Source organism: Diadema antillarum, unplaced genomic scaffold (genome assembly GCF_040938485.1).
Source record: "Diadema antillarum isolate AM-2024a unplaced genomic scaffold, OU_Dant_1.0 seq00001208_RagTag, whole genome shotgun sequence".
In the NCBI taxonomy this organism is placed as follows: domain Eukaryota; kingdom Metazoa; phylum Echinodermata; class Echinoidea; order Diadematoida; family Diadematidae; genus Diadema; species Diadema antillarum.
The window spans coordinates 213,050-230,036 of record NW_027272001.1 but is presented as its reverse complement, the minus strand read 5'-3'; the positions used below and the strand labels follow the sequence as shown (position 1 = coordinate 230,036).

Below are 16,987 nucleotides of genomic sequence, written 5' to 3'. Positions count from 1 at the left end.
ACAGCAGGGCAACAGTACAGACCTTAACAAAATATAGAATTCAACATAATTTAATCCTTAATGAAAAGTACACATTCCTTTGCATTGTCACTGACACATGTAAGGGAAATATTTTCCCACTGCACTATACAAGTCAAATGCTCTTTCATTTAATGCTAGAAATATATTGTATCTTGTGATAATATATCCCACATATATTTGCAATTACAAAATTTGCATTTATTTTGCATTTATTCAACTTTGCATTTATCGAGACAAAATGAGGCAGCACTTTGACCAAATATGGTCAGTTCCACAAGATGTGGGAGGCCAATCATAGCTGGTCCCATAATACACAAAAGTGGATGAGACTTGCAGGGATACATAGAGATGGGGAGAGAGGAGGAAGGCAGAAAAGGGGTGGGGAGGATGGAGCAGAGGGGGGACCCCCAAACTGGAAGCTACTACCTTTCAAATTAGACAGGGAAGACCGAGCAACAAAGCACAGCTTGTTGGAGGCTGCTCCCACACCTCGGACTGAAGCACGGTTGGAGCTAAGTGCCTTCCCTGCTGCAGCAGCCATCGATCTCGTCTCCTCGCCTTTGCTGTTCAAAGGGTCAAGCTCTGTGCCAAGTAGAAAAACTACCATGTGTACTTCAAACAAAACACACACACACCGATAACACTACAATTTCTGCGGCACATCCCAGCATCAGCCCGGCAATGCGAATCTTTTGTCTACAAAGAGCTGCAAAGCTGATGCACAAAAAAAAAAAAAGGAGGGGGAGAAATATGTGAGGGGCAGAGACAGAGAGGGTGGTACTTGTCAGGAGGGGGTAAAGAAAGGGGGACGGGTGTTGAAGAGGGAGAGGGGTAGGCTGGTATCTTCAAAAGAAATTCATCTCACACAGAGTAAATTATCTTCCTTCCCCTCCAGCTCTTATGAAGAAAGGCAAGCTAGCTAGGAAGGATTTTCAGCAGGACAAGAAAAGTTCAACCACCTCCAAATTCTGCAGAAATAATCACCTCACTCTCTTGTTACAAGTTTTTCCCAGAATATCAAAGACAGACTCATCTAACACAACATTAGATGCATCTTTGAAGAAAGGGGGGGGGGGGTGGGGGCAGATTCAAGTAGCCAATGTTCAAGCATGTGCATGACCTTTTCGGATCGCTTCTTCCTCTGCCAAGTGGCAGATCTGTATTTCACATGAAATATCCATATTTAATCCCCAGACAAACATATTCATTGATCATTGTGACATAGAACAACTTTGAAACTTATTGAATTAAATGAACCTTTAAACCCAAATGCATCTTAAATGGATTTTAATCTTTATGACAGAATTGCAACAGAATTCAATTTGCATGATTATCAATTAATGTTCCCGTCTGCATTCAGGGTTTATGGGTGTGAACAAAATAATTAAATATGGGGGGGGGACCAAATACTTGCATCAGACAAATCAAAACCAGTTCAAGTCAAGTTCTCCCATTGGTGGTTTGTTTCCCTCAAAAACAATGTCAAGTAAATTGTCACTATTAACTTTTACATAAAACTGAGATTACCCTTTTCAGAATATACCTGCAACAAGACATTTTTGCAGTGACTATTCACTTTTAGTTTGCACATGCTACACACAGTACCTACGTAGGAACCCTAAAGGATTTTGTCTCTGACAGAGAGTAGCATTTCAATTTCAAAACTCATAAACATAGACACACACACACTAACAAAGACAGAAATGACTTATTGTGATGCATTCCCGCAGGAGTTACAGAAACAAAACATATGAGCATGTGACACAAAACTAAACAAAAATGGTGAAATTCCTCAGTAATCTTTACAATATGAAACAATATCACAAGTACTGCTTCAAGAGTGTGTTATGGATAGGAATACCCGTGATCTTTTGTTTGGTAGAGCTTGCGTAGTATCATGTGGCTGTGTATGATATGGTTACTGTCGCATCATTATTCTTCAACCTTCAGCACACAGGGACTTTGGAGAAAATAGCAACAACAACAACCAAAGTTTTGCAATTGTATTTGCCCAGTCCCATGCCTGCCATATGGTGTATGTATCAAGGCTCATAAAATATTACAGCAGGAAGCTAGGAAAAGATGACACATACTGTATAAAACACACACACACACACACACACACACACACACACACACTCATGTGGCAGACATGATTCTATCGATCACATGATATCCACTATGAAGTAACAGTGGAAGAGGAAAATGTCATACACAATGCTCGCGCTACACATTGTACAACTGTCTTGATACCAAACACAACATTTTCATTTAAACAAAATCCACCAGCATATCCACAAAATGACCTCCACGACGGCATATTTGTCATGGTCTGCAGCCCTTCCAGTATTGATTACAAATGACTGTTGAAAGCTCCTTTCTCGAATTTAAAGCCACAGCAGCAAGGGAGGGCGGAACTCTGCCATCAGTCAATGGGACCGGCAATGTGCAAAACCTCCCACAAAGATCCTCATCCTTTATGTTTGATTCTTTTGAATGGGTCTTTCTTGTTATGTGTTGGGCATATTTTTTTTTTCATAACAAGGTGAAGTTTTGGGCATATCCGATATGTCAATGCTCTACATAACAAACAAACAAAAATATGAAGTGCTTCACTTGATACTTCATATGTAGGACCAGCAGGCAAGGACAAATATTTATGTGTAAGGACATACATTGTATGCACAATTACTATATAGGACCTACACAATATATTTAGCGTGTCTAATTTTTTTTTTTTTTTTTTTGGAAATCTGGACGTTCCGACAATTTTACGAGTGGTTAAATTCACGGTCATATATAGTACAGTTATGAATACACTATTCGCATTCATCTCATAATCAGATTTCATAATTTTGTGTGTTGTTAAATTCGCGAATAGCAACCAACTCGCAAAATTCACAAAAATAAAAACCTCATGAAATATGTGGCTTAATACAGTATTTATCATCTACTACATGTAATGGCACTACTGTGGGTACAAAAATGACTAGGCCTACAGAAGCATTATCGTTGTTCACTACATGGACATTAGTCTACTTCATATGACATTTAAATACCCTCCCTGCATTATGTATACAGATCACCTGGCTCCACAGCTTTGGGAGTTTCCAAAGGGCCTGTTTTAAGTACAAAGGGGACATGATCAGGTCTACACCAGAACAGACAGGGGAAAAAAACCTGTGAGTGCCTGGGTGCACAAGACAATGACACTCAATTTGGGACTCACAAAGCAAGCAAAAGCAGGACTGGCACATGGGCAATTTAAAGGGCCCACGAAAGCCATACACTGGTGCATAGGTACACACACATACGTTGTATATAGTAATACGCACACACAGACAATCCAAACATACACTACAAACACACACACACACACACACACATACACATACACACACACACACACACACACACACATACATACATAGGTTTTCCCATTGATCATTCCCAAGTGCCTGAGATGGAGACGAGCTATCTGTTCCTCAGCTGGGCTCAGCAGTGGGGAGGGTGGGTGTCAGGGAGCAATTTGTGGCACAGGCCTGAAGGGGCTCGCTCCACTGGCATGCGGAGAGAGGGGACACGCACAATAGGTACAGGATAACACCTGCTTTCATGCAAACCGCAACTTCATTGTTGTGCTGTGGAATGGGAAACCCTGCCTCGTGCAGGAACGTCACTTTTTTTTTTCTTTTTTGAAGAGTGAGAGAGGGGATGGGGTGGGGGAGAGGGGAGGAGTCCGCTTTCAGCAGACCAGTACATGGAATATGCAGTCTGGCGACTTTACCCCACTTGCCCTCCGCTAGAATGTGGACTTTAAATTTTGAGGATGAATGGGCCGAGGATAGGAAGTTATTATTAAAGCCGGTCACAGCTCTGTTGTGTGGGGTGGGGGCATAACACAAAGGGCCAGGTATAGTTTGAAAGGGGGCTACAATATCATCATGGGGATGGCTGAGAGTAGAGTTGAGTGTACACAAAAGAAGGAGGGTACTTGGCCAGAAAGGGGTACCTCACTATCCCCCATCTACCAATAGCCATTTTGTTCCTTCTGGTATCACTTTGTTCGAGCTGCATGACTTGTCCACATGGATCCCCCAAAATTTCAAGACTCTCAGATCGGCTTGGCAGGACAGACCCAGGTTTTGACAACAAAGAAACTCTACAACACAAGTCCAGTGGTAGTTCCACATGGAATGCTGGTGATACAGTCCAACAAATACCCCATGTATTCCTATGCCTCCATTCCTTGCCATGTGCTGTACAATCCATGGGAAATAGAATGTATACCCACATCCTCAAATCCCTTTGAAACTGTGGGGGGGGGGGGGGATAAGTACAATGAAAATAAAAAGACTAAACTAAAACTTGACAATAGTGTCGTGAACATTGTTCCAACCCTCCTACAGAGTAAGCAAACAGTAGCACTATTTTGATGAAAAAAATAAATAAAACAAACAAAGCCAAAAGTTAATAGCACTGTATACTGATACATAGACACACTCACTCACACACACACAAATCAGCCCCAAGCCCTGCCTTATTGTCAAATATGATCAGGCATGCACCTGTACATGGCAGGTACAGTGTATGTGCAATTGTGTACCTCTTTGTCATTGTGTCTAAGTGCAGTAAGGGTGGGGAAGAAGCAGTTTTGACGTTCTTTCTTTCATTCCTTTCAATCCTTTATATTTTTCCTTAACTGCTTACAGGATGATTTTTTGTTGTTGTTAGAGTTCAATTTTGACTTTGATGATCATACAAGGACAAAGTTTAGCAAATGGTAACTGCATAATCACTATGCTTTAAAGAAAAATGCTTTGTTTCTGACAATCATAGTCACCTAAATAATAATAATAATATATGAATAATGGATGAAAACAAACCAGAAGCAAGACAGTGATCTCTCTATAAAGAATAGATACGTTATAGCCTACTGTATACACCAAATATTTAGTGAGGTGTTATTTTCACGAATTTTGCGAGTCAGGTGCTATTCGCGAAATTAAAGACGCGCGAAAATATTGACTCTGATCCTGATGTGAATGTGACGTACGCATAGTGTACACTTCTTTGTTCAGTACAGGACTCCATGATCGCGAATTCAACCACTCGCGAAATCGTCGGGAATTTCCGATTCGCGAAAATTTAGACTCGCGAAATATATGGCATATAGGCCTGCAGTATACTACCTATTAATAAAACAAAAATATGATTTCTTTCTTCAGATAATCATTTTTTTTAGTATGATACTCTCTTTCTTTTTTTCAAACAAAAGGTGGAATTCCCCACCACAGATGTTTGCATGCACTCCAGTGCAACTGAACTACAGATCAAAGGTGAACAATGTAGAGCTCCTGAGCAGCCACATGACTGCATGTAATGCTCTGCGGCTACAAGAAGCAAACCCAGCAGCAAACTGTTGTAGCACGTGCTCACATTTGATCTGATCATACTCTACAGGTAGTGAAGTGCAATTGCCACAAAGGCCCGATGCTGTTGTAATTGAAAATGTAAACACTGAATAAAACAAGGAAAAAGTTGTCAAGTACAAACAGACTTTGTGTGGTACTAACTGGGAACAAATTGTTCTGTTACACATAGAATGGTTTATTGAGGTAGTATGAGGCATCATTCATGCAAAATGTGGCCATCCCATCAATATCTTAGTCCAAGGCAGGCGGAGGAAGTGTTCCTTATTGTCTTTTGTGATGCTTAGAGACCAGCTAGGCTGTACAGGACAAAGACAGATCAGACCAGCTGCAGAGTTTGCCCCCGAATACCAGCCTCACTTTTCAGGAGAGCTTGGAAGCAAATTAATGACGACAGTGAACACTGTAGTCTTCTGCCAGCCCTGCTTCCACTTCCCAAGCCTATGGCATCATCCCTCAGCCCTGGCTTTCTCCCTTTTCAAGGACACACACACAAACACACACACACACATACAGTGTACACTTTTAAGCCTAGGCTATGGTATGTTACAATCCCAGCTCAAGAAAAGCACTTTCTTCTGTGACACTAATCCAACGTACATACACGAAAGTACAACAAAAGACTCGAAGAACAATACAGTGGTGACACCACATGCCCAATTTAGTTCTCTTTTAAAGAGTGCAGCAAGCACATTATTTCTTGAGTAAGCAATGGGCCTTTGTTTTCAAATATCTTTACATCACACTATAAAATTGTACATCCACTACAATTCTCATTTCGTAGAGTCAACCTCACTCTTATTATTTGCTCAAACAAAAACAAACAAACCATTCAGATCAATCAATATGCCGCAAAGAGTGATAAATTTTATACTTTCTTTGAGATAAAGTGACCCTGATCATTCAAGGGCACTGAATGAGAAAAAAAAAGATACATTTTCCATGTGAGACCTTACATATTCTCCAACAAATACTCTGCATGCTTGAACGACCTAATGTAAAATGCATGCCTGTTTCTCGATACCATCATGGTACTACACACATAATTTCTTCCACGAGCCAACATGGGCATTCGGGCAAGGGCCCCATACTTTTCCTAGGCATGTACCCAATCATGTTAAACTCACCCAATAGTGAGTTTCACTTGCTCTGGGCAAGTGGGGTTTGTAACAACCTGCATTGCACTTTCCAATAATCATTTTATAACTAACATTGTGTCAATTATGCTACATACATTTTGTACATATGTGTCCTACTTAACAATAGGCCTACAGCGTATTATCCCATCAAGCTATTGGAAGGAAGTAGCTTGAATGCACTGTACGTGAGACAGTTGTTTCATGGTCACTGCCAAAAATGCCTACATACAGTAAGCACAATTGTAGCAGCCCCAATCCCCTTTCCATTACACACCCACTCTACCACACTATGACAAGGAGCAGTGGGTCTTGCATTGTGCTTGTCCACATGTTGTGATTGAGGAGCTCACAGCACACAGTCTGTGGCATCTGCTCATTGTGTCTACCAAGGGTTGGCTTCATGGCATAGAATTCCATTCCAAGGAGTTAAACAAAAGGCACAATCTCACAGATTTTCAATTCTCATGCAATCTTCGTACGAAGGATGGTTACTCTAATTTGTTTGGCCAAACTACATTGTATTTGTACGTATGCTGCATGAAATTATGAAACAGATCATGTACGATGTGCAAATCAAAGAAAACTCAACAAATGATAATATATAAGAAGCAGGCCTTTTTCTTACAGCTACTGCCAGCAGAGCTTACATAAAAATTGGTGACTAACAAGAAAAGATACGTACTGGCTGCTTAGCACTGGGGCATTAACTTACACAAAGCCGTGATCATGAGATGACTAGCAGAGAATGCTTTAACTTTTCTAATAGAAAAGGAGACATTTGAATTACATTTGTTGATTCTTTTATCTGCCTATGATCTGTCTTTCTCTTCCTACCCCCCCCCCCTCTCTCTCTCTCTCTTGTTCTCTCTCTCCAACCTCAATAAACACACGCATTCTAATACCAATTTACCACCATACACATACAATACACTTGTACATGCTTGGAAGTGGAATCTCTCAATTATAAATGTAAGATGTAAACATCAAGAACAAGACACAATACAGGAGCACATTGTCCTTCACAGGCAAAAATTATCCTGCCATGCAAGTGGACCTACAAGTGTATCTTATTACGTTTGTGTGTGCGTGTGTGTGTGTGTGTGTGTGTGTGAATTTCACAAGTCGGGTGCTATTTCCGAATTAACAACATGCATAAAAATCAACTGTGATCCTTATAAATAAACATGTGCGCATTTCCCCATTCATTACTATACTCCTCGATCACAAATTTAACCACTCACATATTTGTCTGGAAGTCCCTGATTTGCGAAAAGTTAGACTCACTGTACAGATCATCATTGGCATATGAATATAAAGTTGTTATTATGCTCACTGGCCCATTGCAGTGTATCATGCCAACTTATTTCCCATATTGCCCGGTTGTGTGAGTAGGTGCAATTATCAGCAGAGGATGCAATGTACAATTGTAGTACATTAGAAATACTTTTTTTTTTCTTTACTGCCACATTACAGCACAATATTCACTGTGTATCAGTCTAGCATTGTTATACCACCTATTAGATAAATGAATAAGCCAGTTCGTAATCAGTTCACATACACATTGGTACAAATGACCTTTCTTATTTCTCAGTTGGTTAGGCACTTCACTTGTTTTCAAAGCGGCATAATGCATAAGCTTGACCGACATCACAATTTATGGAAGTCATGTTCAAACAAAGAATGAACTTGCGTTGAGATCAGGTGATCAGAATACTCCATCAGTTGGCAATTTAGCAGGCATCCATTTCATTGTTTTGTATTGAATGCAGAAACAGCCTACTAACATTTTCTTCCATATTGCAAAATATCATTCTTGTTCTCAGGTGGATTTGCTGGCAAGCACCATTTGGATAAGGATTACATGAATAATCATCGCATCACAGATGCTTATCTCAGCAGTGAATTTACAAACCAAAATGCCTGTTGGTACAAATGACCTTTTTCTGCTCATGCTCAAAGTGGAATTACGAACTGGTCTATTCACCCTCACGCACACACACACACATAAGAATTAGCACATACTCTTCCATAATAAAAGAGATCTACACAACATGGACATGTATGGTGATACATATATAAGGCATAGTAACACAAAAGGGTTAAAGCAGTGGCAATACAAACAGTGTTCACTTGCACAGCATATGGCTATTCAGCTTTGATCTAAACAATAATTTCTATTACCCTCACACTACAGTACTGTAGGTTAGGTACCTGTAGTTTCGAAATATTTTGTGACACAAAAATAACTGATGTCAATGAAATTAGAGGTAGTAATATAACCTCTATAAGACTATAATGTTAGAAAGGAAGACTTTCATAGTGATAAGGCAGGTAGGTCCTACCTCAGTGGGTGTGGGTAGATACATGATAAACTATTAACATTAGCCTACTATAAATTAGGGCAAGGACTTGGTGAAAGATCGGTCTGTATCTGGTCGTCGGGGATATGTTCTGTGAAGACTGCGTCTGGCTTCAAGGATCCCCTCATGTCTACGGAGGAGAGTGATAACGTCAATAAAAATAAAAGACTCCTCCGGACAGATGGATCTTTCTGTCTAGGTGAAAGCATGCTGAATTAATTGTCATTGATCCTTCCTCTTTAAAAGTGGCATTAGGCCTACATCACATGATCATTCTTACTACCGATACATAGATCTACAGCTAACGTTACTCTCTAGTCTGTGACTGTGTTCTATGTATTAGTATTTTAGCAACAGACCAGGTGCCCTTGTGATACGCACACACACACATGTAAATTTAAATCTGCAAGAATCTTCAGGATTGAAGGAGGCAGAATTTAGACAGAAGAAGAAGAAGAAGACCATGGATTACACAAGCAATACGAACAGGCTGCATCTGTGTGAATAAAATAGACCTACATGGTGATATGCCTGCTACTAGTTTTAAAAGTGCCAGCATTGATCACCATTGATTGTGCCTGGTGTTTTGTGGTTTGACTTTGAGTGATTCTTAATCTTAGTAATCTAAAGTTAGACTAAACGTTAGACTTTTTCTAGTAACACTAAACACACAGTCCAGATCAAGGTGCATGAGCCATGCTTTCTACATATGGAAATTCACATGAACATGAAAAGTGTAAATCACGTCAGAAGGAACAATGTGATTAGATATCTATAGGTAAATACGGCTTGCGAGCGTGGCGAGCTAAGTATTGAAAGCCAACATGTTCTGAAAAGTGGAAGCACTTTGGAATTCACACCCGCACACGTCCGCTCTCCATTCCACTCGAGCAAAACAAACCACAAGGAAAACTGTTATGAAATAGACGATGATCGTCTCACCTTCCGTGACCCACATACTCGTTAGACTAGTCGTTGCCGATTGATCCATTGTTGGTGGGTCTAAATGGCTGATTTGGAGAAATAGAACCGTGAAACAGTCATTGGTTTTCCCTTTGTCTCGAGATGTTTCCGATGTGATTTTCTTACGATACTACGTAGTCTGACATGGTCGGCGTTTACGTGTACGTATGGCATATGGGACAACTGCATGGGGTTTGATCACCAACCGATACAGGGTTAGCCTCGAAGCTATCGGGCCTGAGACCGAGTACGAGTGGTGGCGTCCCATGGAATGCGCACGTAAAACTCGATCGTGTCACTCTCTCCGGAGCTCCCTGTCGTTCATTTACGTGTGTTGTTATGGAGAATTTAAAGCCCCCGGCCGCAACGGCGAGCTGTCAGGTCAGCAACTAACGCAAATATTCCAACAAAGTGTATGTAAATTTTTGACATGTATGTATCTGTAAAATTCGAATATCGGGAAAGTTAGTTGCATTCAATGGCGAGTTGAAATATTTCATGGTTCTGATGAAAATTACTGATTACATCGGTCTCCGTCATTTTCCGTAGAAAACTAAGCTTGGCGGTGGCCGAGAAACAGCAGCCATGATTCGTCAAATACGTGTCACATGACCCAAACAAACGCACGCGCACTGCGCTACAAATGTCGCACTCCCTGTTTACATATGCAAATTTACTTTGGGGTTCTGAAATGTTGCGTGATCGTGAGTTAATAGTTTCTGTGCGATTTCCATGGCTATTCACAAAGACGAGATAAAGTTGAAACAGTCGTGCAGTTCATCGACAGATTTCATGGCAGTTTGATAAAACTGCCGGAGGAATAAAATTCTTAGATAATAGCTGCCGGGTGCTGCTGGGAGAGCAAACTAATGAATATCAATCAATAGGGGGCGCAATTCTTAATGTACTTGCGTCCTTGAAATGAACAACTTTCTACAATCATGAGGACCCAAAAGCGGTTCTTATGTATTGAGTAACACATATCTGCAAAAGAAATCCTCAGCCCGAAAGACAATGAAATTAATTTCAAAAGAAAGACATAATCTTGTGTAAGAACGTGAAACAAATGGACTTCAAGCACAATTGAGTCAACATAATTTCCCCATTTGTATCTCCTCGTCCTCACGTCTGCTTTATCATTCAAGTCCTGTATCTCTACCCTTCCCCCTTCTTTCCACCTAATTCCCCTTTCCTCTTTTTTTTTTCATTCACGCGACACCATTGTTGTCATTTTCATACATTCATTAATGCTATTTTAAGTTTTTAAAGACACAGATACACTTCTTCTTTGGGAGTAGTTTCTGTAACAATTTGAGTTCTTGCATCATCTGCTATAGTCTAATGAATTACCGTGTTCAAAATAGGGCCTACTTATCACTTTAGGAATTTGGCAACACTGAACAGGTGTGCAGAGAAAAAAAAAAAATCTTTTTTTAATTACATTGCCAACAAATAATTACCACTGACATTAACTTAAGGCAAGGATATGAGCATCACACCCCTTTTTCAAACCCATCGTTCTTTAAGATGCTGCTCATTCCATTCAAGTTCAGAGGATTGTAAGGTATTTTTTGAGTTGTTATAGAATTGATATTTATACTAAACATAATGAACATGCCAACTTCCCAGTAGGTTTTCCTTCTTCTTCTTCTTCTTCTTCTTCTTCTTCTTCTTCTTCTTCTTCTTCTTCTTATTCATTTTACGTACTGCTTACTTATGCTCAGGCAATTTTCTGAGGTGGAATATATAAGATATTTGTTTCTCTTGCTAAATCTATACAGGAATGAATAATACACAGACACACACATATTGTATATGTATATGTATATATATATATAGCAATAATAAAGTCACAACAGAGGAATGCAGGAATGCATTAATAGCCAATCTTGATTTAATGAATTATCCGAATTTTCGAGGAACTGTCATCCCTGAAGAAGAGGAAGGTTCCTCGAAAATTTGGATAATTCATTAAATCAAGATTGGCTATTAATGCATTCCCTGCATTCCTCTGTTGTGACTTTATTATTGCTATTTCTAGTACTGCCAATACGCGGAACAACTACAATATATATATATATATATATATATATATATATATATATATATATATGTATATATGAAGGGTTTGTTTGCCGATAAGTCCATTTTTGAAGCCGATAAGTCCATTTTTGAAGATTTTGAAGTACGATCTTTGTCATAAAGTACAAAATGATACCTTTTAAATGATATATTGGCCACGTCATATAGAGGTATATTTTTTCAGTTATGGTCAAAAGAAGCAAAAATTTTCTTATTATTCTCTTTATTTTTCTTGACCTTTAATCGCAAATATCTCCATTTGGCAAATATGGACTTATCGGTTTTTGCAAACAAACTCTTCATATATATATATATATATATATATATATATAGAGAGAGAGAGAGAGAGAGAGAGAGAGAGAGGGAGGGAGAGAGAGAGTATGTGTGTGTGTTTTAATGAAAGAACAGATAAATGACATTTTCAATTTTTGTATGTTTTTGGATGAAGAAAAATGAAATCTCTTCAAAGATATTGCACACTTCTCATAACAAGAAATATTTTTGAGGATATAAAATCACCACATTCATTTTACTTTTTTAATGTATTTTTTTCAGCAGTTTCAATCTTAAATAATATGTCAAGTTGATAAGAATGGTTAGACTTTTTTTTACATTTAAACTCTTCATATATATATATATATATATATATACATATGCATGTGTGTGTGTGTGTGTGTGTGTGTGTGTTTGTACTGCCAAATAAGTTTATGTGCATATTTGTGTGTGTATTACTTTCATGACAAGAGTTTTATTTTTACAGGTATCAAGTGCTAATTTATTTATGAAATGATATTAAGGGAGAATGAAACCAAAAGTAGTGGAACATGTCAGCAAAAGTTTGAAGAAAATAGGACAACCCATTTACAAGTAATGCATTTTTGAAGTTTCAATGCCTCCGTCGCTGGATGAGAAGACTACATTTTTTGATGTCACATACAATCGAAATAAAGAAAATAAAGAAAATTCATTACATTTTCACTTTTCTAACATAATGAAAGAGCACTTGACTTTCCTTTTTTTTTTCAGAAAGCAGAGAGAATAGTATTACCATTAACATTTATATATTATGTCAGTAAAAAGTTAAGGGGGTGTGTACTTTTCAATCAAAATGAGTTTGTGGAATTCTAAATTATATTTTCTTTATTTTGTCTTCCACAGGTGATGTCACAAACAGAAGTAGTCTTCTCAACCAGTGATTGCTGTACCAAAACTTTCAAGAATTAATAACTTTTCAATGGAAAGTTATCAAAGAGCTTTTATGGAAAAAGTCAGATTCCCAACCAATGGATAATATCACATTAAATGGTATTAAAAATAAATGATCCTTATTTGTAAGCCAATTCAATCAATTCATTTTGTATTAATATCGGCCCAGAACTTGCTACTAAAATTATTAATACTCATGTTCATTTTACAGATTATCTCTCTGACAAAAATTGAGTCTTTTTATTTAAACCTAACAAATACCAGTGAAATTGTTAACATTAACCAATCTCTTAATAGTTCAAAATGTTTCCCCTTTGACAAAACAAGTATGACGCTTCTTAAAGAAATCATTTATCCACTCGCAGAATCATTAGCTTATATAGTCAATCTCTCTCTGTCACAAGGTGTTTTTCCAGATTTGCTAAAAGTAGCTAAAGTTAAGCCCATATTTAAAAAGATGATCCCCATGAAATTAGTAATTATTGTCCCATTTCTCTATTGCCTAGTATATACAAAATTTGAGAAAAAAGTTTTTCCTAGATTACTCAAATTAATTTCTAAACATGATATACTTATTTCAAATCAATATGGTTTCAGGAAGAATTATTCTACTGATTTAGCATTAATTCAAATTTATGATACAATCACAAGTGTTATTGCTAATAAAGAACATGTAGGTATATTCTGTGATTTGAGTAAGGTCTTCGACACTCTTGACCACGCTATTTACTCTCTAAACTCAGTTAATATGGTATTCGGGGTCAAGCATTTTCATGGTTTAAAGATTATTTAACCAATAGAAGACAGTATGTTACTTTTAATGGGTTGATTCCGATCCTCTTCTAGTCAAATGCGGTGTTCCTAAAGGCTCCATCTTTGGCCCGCTATCATTCCTTCTCTATGTCAATGTTATCATTAGTACATCCTCCCTTCTTTCTTTTGTTTTATATTGCTGATGATACATAATGTATTATATTCTCATAAAGATCCCAAAGACTTAAATGATACATTGTACTTTGAATGTTGAATCTGGTAAAGTATCAAATTGGTTAAAGTTCAATAAACTTTCTTTGAATGTAAAAAAGGCTTTCATAATACAGATATGCTGATACATATCAAGATTAATGAAATACCATAAGAAAAGAAAACAAACTCAAAATATTTGGGAGTGTGTATAGACAAAACCTCGACTTGGAATGAAGATTTGTATCATGTCATAACGTGCATTTCTAAAAACATTGGGATCATTTCCAAGCTGAAATTCTCCTCTTTCATCTAACTTTATTTTTATTATACAATTCCTTAATTCTCCCATATATATAAAAGTTATTGCAATATTGTATGGGCAAACTGTGGCTCCACCAAAATAGATTATATCTTTAAATTACAAAAGAAAGTTACATGTATTTGTACTGGATTGCATTTCTTAGCTCCTACTGATTCTTTATCTTATAAACTTAAAACATTGAAGGTTTCTGATTTGAATATTATTCAAGCAGCAGTTGTTATGTTTAAGAATATTCATGATCAACTTCTATCATCTGTTAACTACATGCTTAGGTTTAAAACTTCTGTCCACTCGCATCCTACATGTATATGTAGAAATTTCTATCTTTTGAATCCCAAATGATTAGTGACACACAAATCTATCAAACATTTCGGTCCGGACATTTGGAATAATCTTCCAGATAACAGAAAATCTTGTTCAACTATCTATTCCTTACAAGCTACACTTAAATACAGTGTCATGAATATGCATTTTATACAAAGGAGGTGTGGCCTGTTTGGCCCAGGTGAAGTCAAGATGGCTCATTTTCGAGTGACGCTGGGACCATGCTGTCCGAGGAATTCAGAGGGAGGAATAAAGTTGTTATAACTTTAAGTTTTCGCGTGATGGTGAATTATTCCGTGTCACGAATTTCCCTCATTCCGTAATAACAGTCATATCTAATTGTTGGCTAATGACTGTTATTTGTTCAATCTCTGTTTTTCTTCATTCAACTGCATTCTGCACTCACACCTGCAATTGCACTGCACCCATGATCGCTCAGTTTTCGTCAAGAGAGTTGTTGCCGAATAGTCTTTTTATGAGGCCCCATTCATTTCAAGCTTAATCGCTCATGATGGTGGTGTCCTACGTTCAATTATCTCTGTTACTTACTGGAAAATAGTACATTATATACAGTATATATATATCTTATTGCATGTTTCTGTATTATGTATACTGCTCAATATAGTTTCTTATGTTTATCTATTTGTGTAATGTTATATTACCATTTTAAATCACTGCACTTTTTTGTTTTGTGCTTTTGAAATTTGTATTCAATTTGTATTTCATTGAAAGCAGAAATAAATCAAATCAAATCAAATAAAAAAATGGATTCTCCACTTTTTGTTAATCTTTGCTGATGTGTTTTACTTGTATTGTTGTATTCACTCAATGTACATTTATCTTTAGGACTTCAATCCCCTTTAACCTTGCAAACACCTCTACCCCTGTTAATAAAAGAATGTACCTAAAATAGATATTTCATAAAAATTGAAATATTAAATTGAAGTTCAGTAGTCTTCCCCTAAAATGTCATATCACAGCAAGCCATAAAACACACACGCACAGCAAGTTTTCATGTCAATTTGCACTGTTTAATGAAGTCAACTTACTAAAACCTTACAGCACAAACACTTGTAGATATCATATTCCACTCAACTACGACAGAAGGACAGGGGCTAACCTCACTCACTGAAGCTCCTGCGGTATCGTTCCAAAGTTAACACTCGACTTTTACATCACAAAAACACACAGTCCTATACCTCAATCTGTTAACCTACAACAGACCTTTTCACCCATTTTCATTAGATACTAAAAAGCTGTATATTAGTCTTTTTTTTTTGTAATCAACTACCACATACTATATCATCTCAACATCTTAACCATTAACTTATGTACTGCAATCACAAGTGGTTTTACCATAGCCACTGTTGCTTCTCTGCATATCACACTGTGGTCTAATTACTGTTAGAATGATACCCAGAAAATTAGAAACTGACAAAAAAAGAAAAGAATAAAAGAGAGAGCAAAAAATTCTGTTAACTAGATGCATCTCTGCACTGGAAACGCCTGCCATACATAATCCTGATGCTCTTCATGATTATCAAAAGTAAGCTAGACAATATGATGTCCAAAGACAGTATCAATAACAGATAGTACTTCCAGTGTCCATGGATACAGGAGCTTTAACTTTAAGCCATTCACAAACCAAAATGAAATCAGACCAGTAGTGGTGTGATCTACATAGCATACCATCATGGTTTGTATTGGAGTCACCATGATATAAATAACTATATACCAACATTTTCTCCTCCTCTTGTTTTTTTTTTTACCTCTGGTTGCAACAACATTCCAAACAATATTCTGGAATAGGTGCAAAGACATGACGCAAATCCAGCCCCATTGTGCAATATAAATGTTTCTGACACTGTCCAGAATCAAGCAGCATTATTATTTTGTGAAGCTACTTGAAGATGCAGTCCGACTTTCTAAAATTGCGCAAGCAATATCAAAGCTATGATGACTGATCTTGCTACCTGCAGCAATTTTGTTTTTGCGTCTCTTTTGCTCTGATCTGGTCAAACTCTCGGCATTGACGGTTTCTAAGAATATTAGATTATCTGATATTGCACAGCTTAAAATCGCAACTACGGAATCGGCAGCAGTAAGAAAACAAACAGAATTTTCACAAGTACTCAAGTTCTGACATGGGGGATCTTTCGCGTATGGTCTGCA

General features: G+C 37.6%; 1 protein-coding gene across 1 annotated transcript in view; it reads right to left on the bottom strand.

The window, feature by feature from the left end:
* Positions 1-10,088, bottom strand: part of LOC139744773 (transcription factor Dp-1-like) — a 63,270-nt gene extending 53,182 nt beyond the window's left edge. The window contains exon 1 of the mRNA XM_071655194.1: positions 9,895-10,088. Within this exon, the coding sequence (XP_071511295.1) occupies positions 9,895-9,943 (49 nt within the window). The 5' untranslated portion in view covers positions 9,944-10,088. The remainder of the gene's footprint in view (positions 1-9,894) is intronic.
* Positions 10,089-16,987: the final 6,899 nt, after the last annotated feature.